This window comes from Mustela erminea, chromosome 5, assembly GCF_009829155.1.
Source record: "Mustela erminea isolate mMusErm1 chromosome 5, mMusErm1.Pri, whole genome shotgun sequence".
Classification (NCBI taxonomy): domain Eukaryota; kingdom Metazoa; phylum Chordata; class Mammalia; order Carnivora; family Mustelidae; genus Mustela; species Mustela erminea.
Window position 1 is genome coordinate 99,497,945 of NC_045618.1, and position 22,608 is coordinate 99,520,552.

Below are 22,608 nucleotides of genomic sequence, written 5' to 3' on the forward strand. Positions count from 1 at the left end.
TTTTGAAGTCTGTCACTAAACTTATAAAAAGTGTCAGACTGCCTCTAAGAGAGGATTGGTAGGAATTCAGTTCTAGCAGTATTTCCTCAATGATACTTTGTGAACCAGAATTTTTAAAACAATATTTTAACTTGGCATTATTAATTCCTCATACTTTCATTTAAGAAGAAAAGTGTTATGAGTTATCAGTGATACCTGAAATATAAATATACATGATAAAAGTTAAGTGTGAAGAACAATCTGTATTTATGGTAAGCTGTGTTAATCTTTTATTCCTGCTACTCGTCAGCCACCAAAACTGTCTGAAGACTCCAGACTTGAAATCTCTGGATTCATTCACTTAGTCAACCATTTACACAGGCAAATGTCTATGCTAATCCTATCTGAATCTTCTCTCTTCCTTATCTCTCATTTCCCATTTGAGGCCAAGTCCCATCAATACAGATGTGTCCCACTTCTCTTTCTAAATGTTTGCAGCCTGAGTTGGGTCCTCATAAGCATTTAAAATAATAACCACCAATGCACCAAATGGAAGATTATTAAGTCAATGGAACTCATAAGTAGCATATAACATTAAGAAACTCATTCAAGTAAAAAGCAGGGATATAAAACTGTACAGAGTATAATAACAATGCAAAAAAAAAATGCCATTAGAAAGATGAAGGAAATAACATATACGATGAATCTCTGGCCTGATGGGCACTTTCCCTTAACTTTTCTGTTTTTTGCAAATTTTCTACAGCAAGCAGTTATTACTCTAAAAAATGATTTTTAAAAACTTACTATTTTGGTTGGTTAACAAATCATTTCTGAGGTTTAAAACTACTTAATATTATAAATAGCCAAAATAAACACTATACCAAAGTATGCAACTGTTTAATCCCTTAACCTAGACACTCTTTAAAAACAAAAAGGCTCTGGGGTGCCTGGCTGGCTCAGTCCGTGGAGCATGTGACTCTTGATCTCAGCATTATGAGTTCGAGCCCCACTCCGTAAAGATTACTTAAGGGAAAAAAAAAGTTAAAAAAAAAAAAAAAGGGGACACTCATCCATGCTCATTTCTCTATGCCTAGAAAACCTTTCCTCTTTTATGACCCAAAGAGATTCCAATGTCAGCTTTCATAAAATAAGATGCTTTTACCAACTATTCTCCATTATTCCTCAATTTTCCAAACTTCTGATTTACTTCTCCATAATTTTCATTTTCTCCTTTCCTCTCCAATACCACTGGTACCCGAAAAGTCATCTTTTCTCTAGCAATCTATCCTGAGTACAACCAATAATCTTTAAATACTGCCTTCATAAAATGACTTGTCTTTGAAATCTGCAATGGCTTCTGTTTGACTCCAAACTGTTTAAATTCTTCAGATTGTTGCTGGACCACAAATCTCCATTCTACCTCATATCTTCTTTCTTCATATTAGTAGAACTACATAGTTCCTTCGATTTACACGTTCACTCTGTTTTCATTGGCCTATTCCAAATTCCTCATTTAAATGCCTTTTCTCTGCCCCATTAATCTAAAGTCCAAGCTCAAAGCAAGTCCTACCTCTTTCACGAATCATTCTTAAATATTCCAGCCTACCCTGATCTCTCCTCTGACTCCCTATTGCACTTACTGTCAATAACAGTGTTCTGTGATTACTGTGCATCTATTGGTTTTGTTCCCCAAACAAGATACCAGAAAGCAGACGCCAAAAATGTCAGAGAAAATGCTAAACACATAAATGATTAATACTAAATGAATAAGGGGGCACTTCGGTGGCTCAGTCAGTTAAGCCCTAGGTCAGGACACGATGGACATGGAGCCTACTTAAGATTCTCTCTCCCTCTTCTTCTGCCCCCTACCCACCCAAAATACTAAATGAATGTTTTCTACACTCCTGCTCCAAACTGTTTGTTTGTTTGTTGTTGTTTTGAGAGAGGGAGGGGAGGGAGGGAGAAAAAGAGAAAGTTAAGCAGGCTCCACAGCCAGCATGGAGCCTGATGCTGGGCTTCATCTCCTGACCCTGAGATCCTGACCCAAGCCAAAACACTTTGAGCAACCCAGACACTCCTCCAAACTGTTTTTAAGGCACCTTGTTTTAAGTTTCATGGGTTAAAAAGTAAAGTGTATTTATTCTTATCCTACCAAGATTTAAAGTCTACAACTTAACCAGGAAAAAAACAATTAGATAAAAAAGTTTAAGTTTCAGCTTGCTTCAGTTTATCTAGTGTAATCCAATACTCTGGGAATAAAGTAGAACTGTCCATTTCTCCTGTCTCTTCTGCTCCTTGTACAAGTATTCCCAAGTTAGCAAATATGGCAAACAGATTTTTAAAAATCATATGGCCAAGGGTGCCTGGGTGGCTCAGTGGGTTGAGGCCTCTGCCTTTGGCTCGGGTCTGATCCCAGGGTCCTGATCCTAGGGTCCTAGGATGGAGCCCCGCATTGGGCTCTCTGCTCAGTGGGGAGTCTGCTTCCTCCTCTCTCTCTCTCTGCCTGCCTCTCTGCCTACTTGTGATCTGTGTCAAATAAATAAATAAAATCTTTAAGAAAAAATAAAATATAAATAATAAAATTATATGGCTAATATTTTTATTACTAAAAGAACAAAAGGACAGACTTCCATTTGAGTCTTTTTGACAAACCTGGGAAATAATTATTGACCTAGGCAAACAGTTTTGTTAAGAGAAAGTGTAGGCTGTAGCTGAGGAATGAAGCAGTCGCCCCATGGTGTTTTTTGCCACGCCCAATTCTTCCTATCCACCTTTCCTTTCTCTGGTATAAGTCCAGGTTCTTTGAAACCCTAACCTTCCCATCTTACCAAAACTAAACCTAGATTCAATCCAACTGTAGACATTAAATTCTCTGGGTTTTCAAGGTTAACAGTCTAGATAATCTTTGGGTGCATACTAAATTTTTATAAAATGAGTTAATAAAATAAATGGGAACAAAATTCTTTCACTCAACATAGATTACTAATTATTTGTAAGCTGGCTTAGCAAAACCGGCAAAATGGAAAAGTATTTTCCTGGGAGTGTGTGCGTGGTTCCCAAGAAAATCCAGAAAAAAAGCACCTTTTTAATTGTTAATAAATCTAAACTAATGTAGGATTTGTAATTTTAAGTTACCTGAAGCATGTCTCCCCTGATTCTGTGGCATTCTTTGGAAGAGATCATGGTTGTATTCATAATATCTATAGTCTTCATGTGCACGATCTCCAAGTGGGCGCCTTCTCTGACCATCAAAATAATTATCTGAATAATAATATCGGGAACCAGAGTCTCCATTTTCAACAGCAAAATTAACTTCTGTTAAAAATGACTGAGAAGAGCCATACTCCCTAGGGACATCTGCTAGACTCCGGGCAAGATAAGAAGGTGCAGACAATCTGTTGCTTTCTCTTCTCATTATTTCATGAGGTGTTCTTTGAATTGGAGTCCTAAGAAAACTCTGGTTTCTTGAAACTATTCCATCTCCAGAAGCTGAAAAGGCATTAGGACTTGAATCTGGCAGACAGATATCAGTTCGTCTTGGAATTGTTGGACCATGCCGAATAAATGAAGGCATGAGATCTACAATAAAATAAAAAACAAAGAGTAAAATAACCACTTCGGTAAGTAATAATTACCTTTTTCAAAAGTTGTTCATTTATATCTATTACCCCCCCAATGCAAAATTTCAATGGACTTGAGCAAACACAATTTAAAATTCTAATTTATGATAGTACCTGGGTATTTTAGAATTAAGGCTAATTAATACCTTCCCATGCAAATGATTTTATAATTTGCACGAACGTGGTATGTGTAAACTCAGTCAGAATCAAACGTATTCTGCATAAAACTATATATAACATGATGAAATGTCAGTAAGCTTAATTATGGTTAATGAAATACTCATGAATAAATGTGTAAAAATAAGAAACAACCTAACAAAATTAAGATTTTTTTTTTGCTGATTTCACTTCATTTTCAAAATTCCCAAAAATCCTTTTACAAGCAAACACAATTTAAAATATAAAATAGAACATAATGCTATTCCCTAACATGTAAAAGTGGATTCCTTTAAAAAGACTTTAAAATAATCTGACTTCCCCTCAGAATTATGTAATACCAGTACATAATCAAATGCTGGAAAGTAAAAAAGCTTAGGTATGAAAATTAAAAAATAAAAAAATCTCATTTCAAAGAGGTACATAAATGTTCAATCAGTTCAAAATATGCCAAACCTGAAACTACCACTCCCTTAAGAACAAGTAATTATAATTCAAAACAGAAGATAACAGTGGAACAATGGCCTTCAGGATATAGTACTTCTGAATACAGAACTTAAGTGGCTTAGACATGCCAGGTTACAAAGCAAATAACTTCGTAACCTGAAAAAAATTAGATTTGGAAACTTTTATTCATTTATTAAGTACACAATACTAGATAGCACTGATATTAATAAGGTTCAAAAGCTAATGAGACAGGAATTAATAAGAACAAATTTATTAATAAGAATAATAAGAAATAAATTTGCTGTGAAGTATGACTTACATGGGGTGCCCGGGTGGCTCAGTCAGTTAAGCATGGGACTCTTGATTTTGGCTCAGGTCATGATCTCACAGGCTGTGAGATCAAGCCCCACCATGGGCTCTGTGCTCACCAGGGAGTCGGCTTGAGATTCTCTCTCCCCCCTCCCTCTGCCTCTGCCCCAACATGAGCTCACTGGCACTCACTCTCTCCCTGTCTCAAATAAATAAATAAATAAATCTTTAAAAAAATATATATATAGCTAACATATTTCATGATTTTAAGTAATGTTTAATAAAGTTTATTTGCAGCAAACTGCAAGCTATCATAAATTTAGCTGAAAACCTAAGAGCATATGTGAAAAATAAGCTTATAAAAAAAGGTATAAAAAAAATCAATTCTCAGGGGGCACCTGAGTGGCTCAGTCAGTTAAGCCTCTCACTCCTGAGTTCAGTCCTGATCTCGGAGTGCTGAGATCAAGTCTCTGTTCAGCACTCAGCAGAGTCTGTTGCTCTCCCTCTCCCGCCACCCCTCCCCCTTGCTCAGGCTCTCTCTCTCTCTCCCAAATAAATAAATAAATCTTTTAAAAAAAGAAATCAACTTTCAGGGGGTGCCTGGCTGGTTCAGTGGGAAGAATGAGGGGCTACTGATCTCAGGGTCATGAGTTCGAGTCCCACACTGGGTGTAGAGATTACGTAAATAAACTTAAAAAATAAAAATTAATATGCTAATTACTGATGTACCCACTGATCTATCTTGTTGTTCTATAAGAAAGCACTGAAAATACAAGGATAAATCTCTAAGGCTGATGATGCAGTTATTATTTAAAAAACATGCTCTTAACACCTTTCTGTGTGATCCTGGGTAATTACTAGGAACCTCTATGAACAGCTTTCCCAATTACAGAATGAAGTAATGCTTAAGTCACAAGGTTTGTAGGAGCTTCCAAGAAGGGCACTTACACAAAGTGCCCGCTATGCAGTACGAACATCTAAATATTAGTTCCTTACCTCACAAATGTTCTAAACACACAAGCAAGAATTAAAAATTCAAAGATTCAGCTGAGAAAGCAGAGTCAAATGCTTAAACTGAAAAGTGTGGCGGGGAGGCAGCGAGAAACTATTAAAGTTAAAAAAAAAAAAAAAACTTTTTTGGCAATTTCTCCTGAAGTACGATAGAAATTTTTGCGTACTTCGCCTTTTTTTGGGGGGGGAGGGGTAGTCCGGGAAGGAAGGTGGTATTTGAAGCAATTCTCACTTAAACGCCCAAACACACATGATTTTCGCTTTTCTAAGATCTGAGACTGTTGATGAGGCTTTGGAGAGCGGCCACAAAAGGGACGGTCAACTGTCACCACCTCCTCACGTCTACAATCATCAGCGAAAGGGCTAAGGAATTCTACCCGAGTTCGCACAACTTCCTGCACGGACGGGTGACACCCGAAATGTTTGCAAACACAAGGCGTATCTCTAAGTATCTAGAAGAGGAAGAAGTGGGCCCCAGTCAGATCACTTCCACCTCTTGTAGCATCAGGGAATCAGCAATTGAAGAGTTTCCGAAAGAACCTCTTCTAGTACTCAAAATGAAACAACACTCCGCCCCGGGGCAAGGAGAACGGGAAAGTTTGTTATTTTCAGGGAGGCCCACGGGGGAAGGACTACTCTTAAGTTTCTTACGCTTCGTCGGCTTTCAAACAATGACCACCACTTCGGGCACAATACACTCTTAGAAAACAGTATTTCACAGAGACCAACAGGAAAGAAAAGCCGCGGGGAGCCGCGTCGCGCGCCCGCCAGGCTCCCCGCAGCCGCTCGGGCCAGGTGTGGGTACGCCCCGCCCGACACTCACTCCGGAGCAGAGGCGACGTCTCTTTCTTCACGTACTTGCCCTGCACCTCGGCGGGCTTGGACACTTCGTTTTTGGTTTTCTTTCGGGACAGCATCCTTGTCGACGAGGCCCCAGGCCGCGTTAAGCAGCCTCTTTAGGGCTCCGCAAAGGGCGCCGGCCGGCCCCGCCGCCACCTCCGCCGGCGCCGCCGCCTCCTTCCCTCCCGAGCCGCCGCCGCCGCCGCCGCCGCCGCCGCCGCCGCCTCCTCCTCTCCGCAGCCCGGGGTCGCCCGCAGGGACTGCTGCATGTTCGGGGCGCTAAGCGCGCCGGCCACAGCTCAGTCGCTTGTCAGTTCCTTCCCGGAAAGATACTCGCTCCGCGATGCTGCCGGAGAACTCCGTGAGCTGAGGCCAGAAACGCCCGGCCAGGGCCATGGTCCGCCGAGGGCCACCTAGTAACCGCTACCGCCGCTGCCGCCGCCGCCGCCGCCGCCTACGTCCCGTAAACTTTCCCCGCGACCGCTGGGAATTCTGGGAAACTCGACGCTGCGCGAGCGCCGCCGCCGCCCCTCCCCCACTCCAGCTCCGGGGCGCGGCTAGGGCTGCGGGTCGCCGGGCGGCGCTGTCAGCTAACGGGCCGGCCGCTCTGTCTCCTCGGAGGAGAAGCGCGTCTTGGTGGTCGGGGGAGGACGATGGGCCAAGTCGGCCCGACTAAGTGCGGGAGGCCGTCGCGCGCTCTGGTAGTGGAGCCCCTTCTACCCACAGATGTTTCCCTGGGACCTTGAGGGAGCGGACGACGCCCCCCCGGAGAAGCGTTCCCGTCGTCATTCCTTGAGTGAGGCCGTCCCTCCCGGAGTTTCTTGGACTGGTAAACTCAGGTCCCTGATAACGCAGAATGCGAGCAGAGTGAAGGACCACAACCCGCAGGCTAGTGCGGAGACAAATAACTCAAGATGCTTCTTTTTCTTGAAAACATTAATCTGTCCGGTACAAATTAAATACGTATAAATCGATCATCTCCTGTGTGCCAGGGTGCGTCTCTCTGATAAAGGTAAAACAGAGGGGGAAAGCAATATGGAGTTTCTACTACCTCTTCCTTTGATAAATTCGAAGTTACCATAGTATCTCGTCATCCCTCTCATTGTTACATTGAATAGCCATGTATTACCTCTTGGAATTTAATATTATAGTCAGAGTTTTTTAGGCTTTTGAGCACTAAAGGTCAAGACATGAAATTTTTAAATTTAAAACAGAACTTAGTTTCTTCTGTATAACTTAGAGGAGCTGCCAAATGTTCCCAATAACATTTGGAAAATAAGGGGCTCCATTCCCTAGTAAACAGATTAAGGCTTTGATAATGGAGAATGCTTTCCCTGAGATCGAAAACGTGTTAAAACAGATGTAAAACAATTAAGCAAGGATTTTTTTTTTAACTACATAAGATTAAGAAGGTGATCAAATTTTGTTTTGCTGTGAACAAATGAGATGCTTAGTGTCTGTCTCCATCTTTGTATGATGTTCCCTTGGTATAGAGTTTCTCACATAAATTAATTCAATATCCAACAAATACTATTGAGCATCCACTATGCTAGGCACTCTTCTAGATGCTTTGATCATAGCAATAAACAAAACGGACAAGAATCCCTACTCTCATGGGGAAGAGAAACAAAGAAGGAAAATAAGTAATACATTCTGTGGCTAAAATAAGAAACAGAGGGCTGTGATTTTAGGCAGTGTGACAGAATGACTAGAGAAGGCTCATGAGAAGAAGGTAATGGAGTTACTTGGTAAACTGAAGGACTGGGAAGAAAGTCTATGTGGCTGGAGTAGAAGAGCAGGGTAGTGGGAAATATGTTAGGTAACAATGGCTAGAGCATTGAGAGCCTTGTGGGTTATTGCAAAGAATTTCACTTTGAGCAGAGGAGTGGCATGATCTAACAATGTTATAATATCACTTTGGATGCTGTCTTGATAATAGATTGAAAGAGAGAGTGAAAGTAGGAAGATCAGTCAAACTATTGCTGGCTTGGACCAAGATAATAGCAGAAGAGAGAATGAGAAGTGCTCATATTTTGGGCGTATCTTAGAGACAGAGCCAACAGGATTTACCAACAGATTGAATATGAAGTGTGAGAGAAAGAGAGAAATCAAGGATCACTCCTGTAAGGTATATAAATCTTAATGATAGAACAGAACACCCAGTTGAAAGCAAATTATACATCGAGAAGAACATGAGAGAAGCAGTGACTTGTTCCTGTGGCTCACATAAGAAGGCCCAGTACTGCGGTATTGGTTTTGTGGATGGAGAAGGAGTGGAGGAGACAATGGGGTTTTGTTATAGATAGGGTACGGAGGCGGGAGATGAAGCCGGGAATGGGGCACTCAAAGTCTCAGGTTTCTGTCCAGGACTTACTTCAGAAGGATAAGAAAATGAAAGGGTATTAGGACTTTGTTAATAAAGCCAGCTCTTCAACACTGGGATTTTCCCAAAGACTGAAATATAGGCTAGCTTACATCCATGGGAGAAAGAATCAGAATCGTATAGCTGGAAAAGAATTCTGAGATCAGCTAGGCTAACCTCATTTTATTGATATGGGAACAAAACTGGAAAAATTAAGTGTTTTGCCTCAAATTATACTCCCGGTTAGTGGCAGACTAGTGACAGAACTGGAGTTTTCTGTTCCCATGTTGCTCCTTTTTCTGCTGTGGCACTGTAAGAATCCCACTAATGTGAATCCAGCCCTTTTCTAATGCAGTTGTTCTGAAAGCTGTCCACGTCCCCTACTAAGTACTCCCCTTTTCAATGCTATTTCAATTCTTTGAATTACAGCACAGAGAAAGCCTCAATTAGGTGCTCTTTTTAAGAGTTATAATTTGCCATCATATCAAGAAGGGTGCATTCCAGAATCCACAATCTGCAGACAGTCTCAGCAGTAACAATGCATAGCAGTAGGTAAGTTTTGAATACAAATCCCTAAATCCAGAGACTTTGAATTCACATCTGTTTTCTAGGAGTTCCTGGACTTCTGGAGCTTTTATTAAAGAATCCAGACATGGAGTGCCTGGGTGGCTCAGTGGGTTAGAGCCTCTGCCTTCGGCTCAGGTCAGGATCTCATCTCAGGGTCCTGGGAGTGAGTCCTGCATCGGGCTTTCTGCTCAGCAGGGAGCCTGCTTCCCCCTCTCTCTCTGCCTGCCTCTCTGCCTACTTGTGATCTCTGTCAAACAAATAAATAAAATATTAAAAAAAAAAAAGAATCCAGACTTTGCAGCTATAGTTCTCCAGACATTGCTTTTGATAAGACTGATACTATATTACTTAATAGAGATATTTCCCCTTGCAGTTGCTTTCTCAATTAGGGAGTTACTTACGTCTTAACAACTATTTTTTATTAATTTAGTATTAAAATTTCTTTTATAGAAAGTGATAAGGTGTGATTCTTGGCTAATTTCATGGCTCTGTGGGTCTTAGGTTTCTCATCTGAAAATGGAGGAATTGGGTGGCCACCTGGGTGGCCCAGTCGGTTGGGTGTCTGCTGTTGGCTCAGGTCATGATCCGGGCATGCTGGGATGGAGCCCCACATTAGGCACCCTGCTCAGTGGAGAGTCTGCTTCTCCCTTCCCTGTGCCCCTGCCCCCTGCTTGTTCTCTCTCTCTCAAATAAATAAATAAAATCTTTTAAGAAATGAAAATGTAAGAATTGGACTAGCTGATTTTCAAAGTGTCTTTCAGTCCTATAGTTTTGTGCCACATAGGCAGAAGGACATATACAAAAATTAAGAGTTGCCCTAGTAGGACAATGGGCATCTTCTTTAAAAATATTTGTATTTATTGTTTTCACTAAAAAACAAAGTAAAAGTTACAATGTCAGCATTATATATAATCATCATTAGCATAAAAATAAAATTTCAGCCTAATCACTACTTTCAAAAAGAGCCAAATTTCTTATGCTATTTTTACTTTGTCTTGTTAGAAGTGTATAATTTGAAAGAGTAAACTATGTGATAAGGGATTGTTTAAGAAAGGACCAAATGGAAGTAAGCACTATATATGGAGCTTCAAAAATAAAGGGGTGGGGAAGAGGAGCTTCTACTCTCTAACCCATTCTTCTTGGTCATATAACAAGATAAGCTAAATCTGAATAGGAGGAACTAATAACTATGTGAGGGCCTAGGGCTCTCTAAGCCTCCAAAGTTTTGTTCTTACCCTTTGAAGCAGAAGCTTTAATTGTTCCCTATGAAGGATAAGGATGTGTGATATTTATACAGTTCTGAACATATAAATGCTTAATATTGGCAATGAGTTGAGTTCCCAAACTCTTAATGTCTGATGAGTTCCCCCCCAGCCACCCCAGTAATGTCAAGGTTTAGCATAATAAGTCTGATAAAAAATAGTTAAGGTCTGTCCCTAAGGTTAGCTCTTGTTCCTGTATACTGTTATTGCCCAGATTTAGAGGTCCTCTGAAACAGGTAGCCAAAATGAGTCTTGTAGCTTGGCAACGATAGCCTTTGACTTTAGTTGTATGTTTTTGTAGCCCTTTCTGTATCTTTGCCTCTCTAGCCCTAGCAGCTTTCTTCTTCCAAAATTGGGTCTTATATTCATCCACTTTTAGTTTTATTTTTAACTGTTTTTTTTTATATAATTAACAACTTTTTCCTGGCCTACAGTAAGTTTTTTGTTTGTTTGTTTGTTTTTTTGAGAACTCACTGAAAGTTTGCCCAGGGCTATCATTACTGGGAAGGTGGTGACTATTGACGTGAACCTAATGTGGAAACACCTGCATCCTTTCCTCACTACATAGGAGTCAAGGGATACTTAGAAACCCCATTTCTACTCCATTTGCCTAAATAAGCCACACCACTATTTCTCTTTTGCTGTAGCTACACCATTCTGAGGTAGAGTCCTCCTAGAAAGATGATGTCCGGAAGTCCCGAAAGGAAATTGAGACAAAATATTCATCTGTCTTCAGTAGCTATTGGGGATTTCACTAGTCTTTTAATACTACCATCTCTTACTCCAGCCTGGGGCCTACTCTCCCTGTTCAGGGTTTTTCTGCCTCAAATGCTTTACTTCATTTTATGTTTTATGGGAACTTAATTAATTAATTATAGAGGAATGAGAATCAGACTAGCATCAGATTTTTCATCATCAACAAAGACTACTATAAAACAATGGAACAATACCCTCAAATAAATGGAGGAAAATCAGTTTTAGTTTATACCATATCCACCCAAAGTGTCACTCGAAAGTAAAAGGAGAGTTAAGATATTTTGGGTCATGAAGGAACTCAGAAAGCATACTTCCCATATATCCTATCCTAGTAAGTTACCAGCAGGTATGTTCTAACAAAATGAGAGAATAAACACACACACCAAACAAGCAAAACAAAAAGAGAAAAGTAAGGTTTAAAGAAGTAATGACTCTAACCCAAGAGAGTAATGAATTTAAGTCTATGTATTCACAATTGGACATCTGGAATTCAATCCACATTGGAATTAGAATTAAGATAACTCTAGGAGGAAGTACCTAGGAAAAGGTGGAATTTAAGAAGCATGTACAATTTGGAACAAATTAAGACGATAAAAGCTGAAGTTTCAGAAAAAAAGGGCAAAGAAACATGAAAAACTTGTGAGTGTATAGCAGCATGACCCTTCTGAAAAGGACCTACATGAATGTGAGATCCAACAAAGCAAGAGATTTGTCAAAAATTTTAACTTGTGGGGGGGTTGCCTGGGTGGCACAGTTAGGCATGTGACTCTTGGTTTCAGCTAGGATCATGATTTCGGGGCCATGGGATTGAGCCCCATGTTGGGCTCTGTGCTCCATGCTGAGTGCAGAGAGTCTGTCTGCCACTGCTGCTCGTGTTTGCCTACTGTCTCTAAAATAAATAAATTTTTTAAAAATTGAAAATGGGGATTGGAGTAGTTGAAAATGAACAGGTGGTTAGCATTAAACACATTTTAATACAGAAAAGCCTAAACAATTGTGGGAATTAAGACATTTAAAGAAATCAGAATTTGTCTTGCATTTTCTCATATTAATACACCTTTAAAATTGTTTACTTAAAGAGTTTAGTATCTTTAAAAACTTAATCCAGATGCATTTAGTCAGGACAGGTCTAAACAGGATATTAAGTATCAGGATCCTTTGCCTTTGGCTGGTGATGCTATTTACCTCATACTCATCAGGATTGAGGAATTAGAAATAACAAGGTAGACAAAGAGCAGATTCAGTGGAGTGAAGAAATAGGAGGGATGAACAGGTGGTTGTAGTCAGAGGGGAATTTTATAAGTTTTGAATGATGTTACCAGTTGTGAAACATTAGCCAGTAGTTGGAGTAGAGTGGAAGGGATGGAATTGAAAAAGTTAAGGAATGCAAAGGCAGCATGTCAGAAGACATGGAATCTGGCAAAAATAAACTATGAGACATGGAAGAGGGGTGAAGGGAATGTCTCAGAAATCAGTAGAAAAGGATAGAATAAAGGGCATAAAAATACCAGATTGCTTCTTTATAATTAATGTATTACAACAAGGCCTTGGAATCCCATTAACTTCTGTTGAGAACATGCAGTAGTTACATTCAAATACTGTATTTCTCTGATGTATTGCATTGTTGATGCACAGTGCTATTAGGCCTCTAAACAAATTGATGATTGGAATTTCCATAATAGTCACCTCCAAATTAAGAGCACTACAGACTTGATACCAGGGCCTGATTATTTTATACATGATAATTAATAGAACCGAATGACCATATCTGGCAACCAGGAGAGTTTCCTTAATTATAGTATCAGCAGTTTTTCCCCGGGGACAATATTGAGGATATTTCTTACAATCGTTGAGAATGTAGGGGGAAAAAGGAATTTCAAGCTACTGTCTTTATTGCCTTTATTTCTCTTCCTCTATAAACACATCATCCTTCACATAAAAAGTTCTCCCGTCTAAATCCCAAAACTTACTGGATTCTAATAGTAGTATTAATAACTAATATTTGAACTCCTGACACTACTGAGTGTACTATGAGGATCCATGGCTGGACAGTTCAAATAAAGGACAAGCAGTGTTAAATATACAGAGCAATTCTTCCACATCAAGTCAGTGATTGCTTTCTCAGGTGAACATCCTTATACTTGAATCCCTGAATACATTTCTTCGGATTAAACTTTTAGAAGTAGAATCTCTGGCTCAGAGTGCGGTAGGCCAGATAATAGCACCCCAAAGATGTCCACGTCCTAATCCTAGAACCTGTGAATACATTAACATGGTAAAAGGGACTTTGTAGATGCCATTAAGTTAAGGATCTTGAGATGGGGAAAGTATCTTGGATTTTCCAGGTGGGCTCAAAGCAATCACGAGGGTCCTCATAAGAATAGAAGTCAAGGTGGGCGCCTGGGTGGCTCAGTGGGTTAAGCCGCTGCCTTCGGCTCAGGTCATGATCTCAGGGTCCTGGGATCGAGTCCCATATCGGGCTCTCTGCTCAGCGGGGAGCCTGCTTCCTCCTCTCTCTCTCTCTGCCTGCTTCTCTGCCTACCTGTGATCTCTCTCTGTCAAATAAATAAATAAAATCTTTAAAAAAAAAAAAAAAAAAAAGAATAGAAGTCAAGGTAACGTTCAAAATAAGAGGTTGGCGGCATGTAAAAGCTACGAGCTGCAGAAGGTAGGATAGCGTCGTCCATAAACTGAAAAAGCCAAGGAAATTAATTATCTCCTCAGAGCTTCCAGAAGAGAACCAGCCATGCTGACACTTGGACTTTAGCCCAGTGAGATGGATTTTTGAACTTCTAACTGTGAGTGATAAATTTATTTTGTTTCCTGGCACTAAATTTGTGGTGATCTGTCAATAGGAAACGAATGCACACAGTTCACAAATAGTTTCAAGGTTCTGATCACTGAATTTCCTGTCAGCATTGTGTGAGACTGTGTCTCTTTAATCTCCATTTGCTTATGTTCATGTCTTTTTTCATATAAGTAGCCTGGAAACCTTCGTAGGCTACAAAATATGTCCTCTGCCTCTCTTCATCTCACGAAGTCTCTGGACCCTGATAGGTCCACAAAAGTGTATATTAACAATATGATGGGTTTCAGTAGAGTAAGAAGGTACCGAGGAAAAATTTGACTTGAATTTTTTCCAAAGAACTGCATAAGTTTTAATTGAGACCTCTGAAGTTGGGTGTATCCTCTCATGTGTTTGGGAGTTAAGAAAAAAAAGGAAAGCAAGTAGTAGGAATAAATATATCAGGAATCCCTTGTATCTCATGCTAAAAGGACTACTTAGCAGACCTATTATACTATTCTGTTACCAAAATGAGAGAAGCAATGGGAAAAAAATTAAAGAAATAGAAATATCTTACTATGCCGATTAATATGGAGACATCTGGATGTAGATCATGATTAACACATTCTTCCTTGTTCTCTTTCCACCTGTGTTCTAACACATGTTTCTGTTGTTACCCCTTTGTTTTTTTCTGTATGGCTTTGAGGTAAATTGACATACAGTAAAATGTATGTGTTTAAAGTATATCATTTGGTAAGTTTTGACACCTAAAACCTGAGAAACCATCACTATAATAAAAATAATGAAGCTATCCGCCCACCCCCCAAAGTTTCCTTGTCCCCTTTTGTACTCCACCTTTCGGCTCCTTCCCACAACTTCCCACCTAATCTGCTTTGTTACTGTAGATGAGATTTCAGGTACTTGAAGTTTGTATAAATGAAGTTATACAGTATGTTCTCCTTGTACTCTGGTTTCTTTTACTCACAAGTATTTTGAGATTCACCCATGTCTTCATGTGTACAATAACTTAATCCTTTTCACTGGGCTAGTAGTTTATGGTTTGAACATAACCACAATTTGTTCAGTCCTTTATCTATTGATGGACACTGTTTTCAGTTTGGGGCCATTATAGGTAAAGCTGCTGTGAACATTCACGTACATGCCTTTATGTGAACATGTGTTTTCATTTCTCTTAAATACCTAGCGATTTAACCCAATGTCTGGGTGATATGATGGATATATTTTTAACTTTGTAAGAAACTATCAAACTGTTTCCCAAAGTAGTTGTACGATTTTACAGTCTCACCATCAGTGTTCACGAAAGTTCTAGCTACTCCACATTGTCATGCCCCCTTGTTCTGTTCATTTTTCCTTAGCCCTTCTAATAGGTATGTAGTACTATCTGCTAGTGATCTTTGTCTTTCTCTAATAAACTAATGATGTTGACATTTTTTTTTAAAGATTTTATTTATATGACAGACAGAGATCACAAGTAGGCAGAGAAGCAGGCAGAGAGAGAGAGGGAAGCAGGCTCCCCGCGGAGCAGAGAGCCTGATGCGGGGCTCGATCCCAGGACCCTGGGATCATGACCCGAGCCGAAGGCAGAGGCTTTAACCCACTGAGCCACCCAGGCGCCCCGATGTTGACACTTTTTCATGTGCCTCTTTACCATCTTATTTGGTGCCTGTTCAAATATGTCAATTTTCATTGGGTTGATTTATATTGTTGAGTTTGAGAGCATATCATACTTAGTAAAAGTCCTTTAAAAGAGAATTTACTTCATATGACTTAAATCTGTTTAAATGTATTGAGGCTTGTTTTACAGACCAAAACATGGTCTCTTTGGTAAATGTTTCATGTGCACTTGAAAAATATGTGTATTCTGCTGCTGTTAGGTAGAATGTTCTATGAATGTCAGTTCAGGTTTGCTGATAATGCTTAAGTCCTCTGCATCTGCAGTAGGCAAATAGAACCCCAAAGATGTCTATATCCTAATCCCCAGAATTTGTGAGTATGTCCCTTTACATGGCAAAAGGGACTCCACAGGCATGATAAGGTTAAGGATATTGAGATGGGAAGAGTATCTTGGATTGTTCAGGTGGGTCCAATTTAATCATATGGGCCCTTTTTAGCAGAGGGACTTTTCTCAGCCGTATTCAGAGGGATCTGCAACTATGGAAAAAGGGTCAGAGAAATACAGCATCACTTGTTTTGAAGATGACAAGGGTCATGAGCCAAAAAAATGTAGGTGATATCTAGAAGTTAGAGAAGGGAAAGAAATGGTTTTTCCCAGAGAATGCAGAAAGGAGTACGGTGCTGACAGTATCTTAATGTTTGCTCAGTAGGACCTGTGTTACACTTCTGACTCACAGAACTAAATTGTATAAGCCCTTAGATTTGTGGTAATTTGTTACAGCGTAAGAGAAAAATAATACATTGGCCAGTGTAGCTAGAATTTCTAGTGTTCTTCATTTTTTTGTTGCTGTTGTTGAGATCCAGATTTTCAATGGGTATAATTAACTTTACCTATGTAAATTTTTCCTTTAATACTTCTAGTAATGTAGGTCTACCATTGATACAACATTACAGCTTGTTTATGTCTGAAAAGGTCCTTTGACTTTTCTTTTTTTAAGATTTTATTTATTCATTTGAGACGGAGAGATAGAGCATGAGTGGGTGAAAGGCAGAGGGAGGGAGAGGGAGAAACAGACTTCCTGTTCAGCCAGGAACTTGACATGGGCTCAGGACCTGGAGATCACAAGCTGAGCCGAAGGCAGATGCCCAACCATCTGAGCCACCCAGGCGTCCCAAGGTCCTTTGATAGTTTTAAACAAATTTTCGTTTTTATTTTTTCACTGGGTAAGGAATTTGAGGCTAGATTCTTCATCTTCTTTACTTTGTTTTTATTTTTTTAGATGTATTTTATTTGAGAGAGAGAGACAGATACCAAGCCAGAAGAAGAGGGTGAAGCAGGCACTCCACTGAGCAGGGAGCCTGACTCAGGGCTGGATCCCAGGACCCTGGGATTATGACCTGAGTTGAAGGCAGACGCTTAACTGACTGAGCCACCCAGGCACCCCTTTATCTTCTTTTAGTACTTCACAGATGTTATTCCAATACATTGCTTGTGTTCTTCACTTCTGGTGAAAACAAAAAATTGTTGTCATCTTTACTTCTGTTCCTCTTTATGTAATAGATCTTTTTCTCTAGTTCTGGAAAAATGAATGGGATATGGATTTAAAACCAATGGTTTATGATACCAGAAATATGTATTCTTTTGGCGAGAAAGGGATCAAATAACACCAAGGTTGACAAAATTACATTTGTCTGTAGGCTAACTGTAAATAATATATAGTAATGGTTCTCAAACTTTTTGGTCTCAGGAGTCCAACTCTTAAGAATTATTGAAGACCTCAAAGAAATTTTGCTTATATAGATTATATCTATCAATCGAAATTAATGACCATGTTAGAATTGAAATTGAGAAAAATTTTAAAGTATTTTATAATAAGGCCATTATATGTTAACACAAATAACATATTTTTGTGGAAAACGACCATATTTCCAAAACAAAAATATTGGGTGAAAAGAGCTATAAAGAAATCTCTTCAGGGGTGCCTGGCTGGCTCAGTCAGTAGAACATGCAGCTCTTTATCTCGGGGTCATGAGTTCAAGCCCCACATTGAGCATGGAGCCTACTTAAAAAAATAAATAAAAAAAGAAATCTCTTTAGAGTCTGGGTTAATACACAAGAGCTGAATTTTCTCCTCTATTTCTGGATTCAATCTGTTGTATGTATGCATTGTTGTGGTTGAAGTTATATGAAGAACACCTGGCCTCACATACAAAGTAGTAGGAAAGCAAGGGAATACTTTAGTATCTTTTTCAGATAACTGTGGATATTAATCACTGATACTAAAGCATATTCAAAAAATAGTAGTTTCTCAAATAGTAAGTTGTAATGTGGAATCAGAAACCAATGAACTTCTGGGAGCTCTCTTACATTAGTATCTACTGTCTGTCCTGGACTTCAGATCTTTTATCTTAGCAAAATATACGTGTGTGTGTGTACACACACACACACACACACACACACACACACACACATATATATACATATATACATATATACATATATATGTATATATAGTAATAGAGAGAGATTGAGAGATCGAGAACTACACGAGCTGGGTGGGGTAGTACAGGGGCAGAAGGAGAGAGACCGAGAGAATCTTAAGTGGGTTCCACTTCCAGTGTGGAGCGCAACACAGGGCTCAGTGTCACTGCCCTGAGATCATGACATGAGCCAAAATCAAGAGTCAAATGCATAACCAGGTGCCTCTTGACAAGATTTTATAACTTCATGCATTGATCAAATATTGGTTACAAGTTGTACATGTCTTCTTTTTCTGATACATATCATGATATAATATCTTGAAATCATGTTAATAAATATCACCACTGATTTAACCCAAGAAATCTTTACGTATTGGGAGGCTATCAAAATCACCATGGCAGGTATAAGTTTTTTCAGAATTCTTTCTCTTGAAAGCTTAAATTTGGCCACTGACAACATATATAGTTTATTTGTTATTGTTATTGTTTAAAATTGTAGGCTCACTTCCTTCATTTTCAAGGAACTGTCCAGATACCATAGTCTGAATAACTATAGTTTGTCTGCCTATCTCCCCCACCCACTTTATTGAGGGATAATTGACATGTAACTTTGTTAAGTTTAAGATGTACTACTTGATTATTTGATATATGAACATATTTTGAAATGAGCAACATAATTTTAGTTAACACATCTATCACCTTATGTAGTTACAGTATGTGTGTGTGGCGGGGGGAGGTGAGGACTCTTAAGGTTTTTTCACTTAGTGATTTTCAAATATATAACACAGTATTAACTATAGTCACCATGCTGTGTGTTGCATCCCCAGAATATGCTCCTCTTATAACTGAAATGAGTAAGCTTTGACGACATTCATCCATTCCTCCACCTGCACTACACACCCCTGGTAACCACCAATCTACTCTTTCTATGAGTTTAGTTTTTTTCTGTTTTTGTTGTTGTTGTTGTTTTAGATTCCACATAAAATGAGACCATATGGTATTTGTCTTGACTTACTTCACTTAGTGTAATGCCCTCAGCATCTATCTATCCATGTTGTCACAAATGGCAAGATTATCTTCTACTTTTTTGTTCTGGCTAAATAATATTCCGTGATACATACACACCCCACATTTTCCTTAAGCATTCATCCTTGATGGACACTTTAGAAGTTGATTCATGTCTTAGCAATTATTAAATAGTGCTCCCGGGAACATGGGGGTGCAGATATCTTTTTGACCCAGTGTTTTCATTTTCTTCAGATAAATACCTATAAGTGGAATTGCCAGGTATAATAGTTCTAGTTTTAATTTTTTAATGTCTTCATAAACAATGAATCTTGGAACACTGAAAAAATTTTTAAAAACTATTTTTAATTACAGTATAATTTTAACATATAGTATTATAGAAGTTTCATATGTACAAAATCATGATTCAGCAATTCTATACATTACTCAGTGCTCATCGTAAGTATATTCTTAACCTTCACCTATTTTGCCCATCCTCCCACCCATCTCCCTTCTGGTAACCACTAGTTTGTACTCTATATTTAAGAGTCTGGGTTTTGTTTTTTGTTTTTTTTGGTTTGTCTCTTTTTAAATCGGTTTTCTTAAAATTCCATGTATGAATGAGGTCCTATGGGATTTGTCTTTGACTTATTTGACCAAATATTACACCCTCTAGATCCATCCCTGTTGTTGCAAATGGCAAGATTTCATTCTTTATTATGGCTGAGTAACATTCCATTATATTTATATATGTATATGGGACATCTTTATCTACTCATCTATTGATGGGCACTTGGGTTGCTTCCATATTTTGGCTATTATAAATAAACTACAGTAAACATATACACTCAGGGGCACCTGGGTGGCTCAGTCGTTAAGCATCTGCTTTCAGCTCAGGTCATGATCCCAGGGTCCTGGGATTGAGCCCCACTTTGGGCTCCCTACTCAGTGGGAAGCCTGCTTCTCCCTCTCCCACCTCCCTGCTTGTGTTCCCTCTCTTGCTGTGTCTCTCTCTGTCAAATAAATTTTAAAAAATTTTTTTAAACATATGCATGCATGCAAATTTTTAAAAAAACATGTGTATCTTCTCAAATTAGTGTTTTTTTAATCCTTTGGGTAAATAAATACTCAGTAGTGAAATTACTGGATCATATGGTAATTCTATTTTCAATCTTTTTGAGGAATCTCCATACATACTATTTTCCACAGTGGCTATACCAGTTTGCATTCTCACAGTGGCTATACCAGTGCAAGAGGGTTTCTTTTTCTCCGCATCCTCGCCAACATTTGTTTCTTACATTTTTTATTTTAGTCATTCTGACAGGTGTGAGGTAATAGCTTGTTGTACTTTTGATCTGTATTCCCCCAACAATGAGTAATGCTGAGCATCTTTCCATGTGTCCGTTGGCCATATGTATGTCGTCTTTGGAGAAATGTCTATTCGTGTCTTCTGCCCATTTTTGAATTGAATTAATTTTTGGTGTTGAATTGTAGAACTTCTTCATATATTTTGAATGCTAACTCCTTATGGATATTGCATTTGCAAATATCTTCTCTCATTCAGTAGGTTTTTTGTTTTGTTGATTGTTTCTTTTGCTTCGTGGAAGCTTCTTATTTTGATGTAGTCTAAATAGTTTACTTTTGCTTTTGTTCAACTTGCCTCAGGAGATCTATCTAAAAGGATCCAGACCCAGCCAGAGAAATTACTGCCTGTGTTCTTTTTTAGGATTCTTATGGTTTCAGGTCTCACATTTAGGTCCTTGATCCATTTTGAGTTTATTTTTGTTTATGGTGTAAGAAAGCGGTCCTGTTTCATTCTTTTGCATGTGGCTGTCCAGGTTTCCCTCCACTATTTATTGAAGAGACTAACTTTTTCTAATTGCATATTTTGCCTCCTTTGTGGTAGATTAATTACCCATGTAATTGTGGATTTATTTCTGGGCTCTCTGTTCCATAGATCTATGAGTCTTTTTTTTGGTGCCAGTACCATAGTTTTGATAACTACAGCTATGTAGTGTAGCTTGAAATCTGAGATTATGATACCTCCAGTTTTGTTCTTCATTTTCAAGATTGCTTTTGCTATTTGGGGTCTATTGTGGTTACAGACAAGTATTAGGATTATTTGTCAGTTCTGTGAAAAATGTTGTTGGTATTTTGATGGGGATGGTATTAAATCTGTAGGTTGCTTTGGGTACTGTGAACATTTTAACAATACTTGTTCTTCCAATGTATGAGTATGGAATATCTTCCCATTTGTTGTCATCTTCAATTTCTTTCATCAGTGTTTTGTAGTCCTCAGAGTATGGGTCTTTCAACTCCTTGGTTAAGTTTATTTCCAGGTATTATTTTGGTTCAATTATAAATGGGGCTATTTTCTTAATTTCTCTTTCTGCTGCTTAATTATTGGTGTAAAGAAATACAAAGTTTTTTTGTATATTGATTTTTATATCCTGTGAATTTACTGAATCCATTTGTCAGTGCTAGTAGTTTTTTGGTGGAATCTTTAGAATTTTCTATGTATAGTATCATGTCATCTACAAATAATGAAAGTTTGACTTCTTCCTCACCAAATTCTGGATGACTTTTATTTCTTCTTTCTAGTCTGATTGGTGTGGCTAGGACTTCCAGTACTTTGTTGAAATATGTTGAATAAAAATGAGAGGACATCCTTATCTTGTTCCTAATTTTAAGGGAAAAGCTCCCAGTTTTTCACCATTGAGTATGATGTTAGCTGAGATTTTTCATATATAGCTTTTATTATGTTGAGGTATATTCCCTGTAGGTGTACTTTGTTGAGGGTTTTTTTTTTTAACCATGAATGGATATTGTACTATGTCAAGTGCTTTTTCTGCATCTTTTGATATATTTTGGATATAAAGACACATGCAGACTGAAAGTGAAGAAATGGAAAAACATTTATCATGCAAATGAATGTGAAAAGTTAAGGTAGCAATACTCAATTCTGACATCAGAAAACATGAGCTTTAAAACAAAGTTTGTAAAAAGAGGCAAAGAAAGAGACTACATAATCATAAAGGGAACAATCCAAAGCAAATAAAACAATTGTAAATATGCACTCAACATGGGAGGACATGACGATTACGGACTACAAGCTATATTACAAAACTGTAATCATCAAGACAGTTTGGTACTAACACTAAAACCGGCACATCGATCAATGGAGCAGAAAAGAAAACCCAGAAATGAATGCACAACTCTATGGTCAGCTAATCTTCAACAAAGTAAGAAAGAATACCCAATGGAAAAAAGACAGTCTCGGGTACCTGGGTGGCTCCCTTGGTTAAGTGTCTGCCTTAGGCTAGGTCATGATTCCAAGGTTTGAAATTGAGCCCTGCACTGGGCTCTCTGCTCAGTGGGGAGTCTGCTTCTCCC

At 38.7% G+C, this 22,608-nt stretch overlaps 1 protein-coding gene across 1 annotated transcript in view; it reads right to left on the bottom strand.

The window, feature by feature from the left end:
* SAV1 (salvador family WW domain containing protein 1) overlaps nt 1-6,464 on the bottom strand; it is a 31,421-nt gene extending 24,957 nt beyond the window's left edge. Inside the window, exons 1-2 of the mRNA XM_032344189.1 lie at nt 6,346-6,464; nt 3,115-3,558 (exon numbers count right to left, since the gene is read on the bottom strand). Coding sequence (XP_032200080.1) covers nt 3,115-3,558; nt 6,346-6,439 — 538 coding nt within the window. The 5' untranslated portion in view covers nt 6,440-6,464. The remainder of the gene's footprint in view (nt 1-3,114; nt 3,559-6,345) is intronic.
* Nucleotides 6,465-22,608: the final 16,144 nt, after the last annotated feature.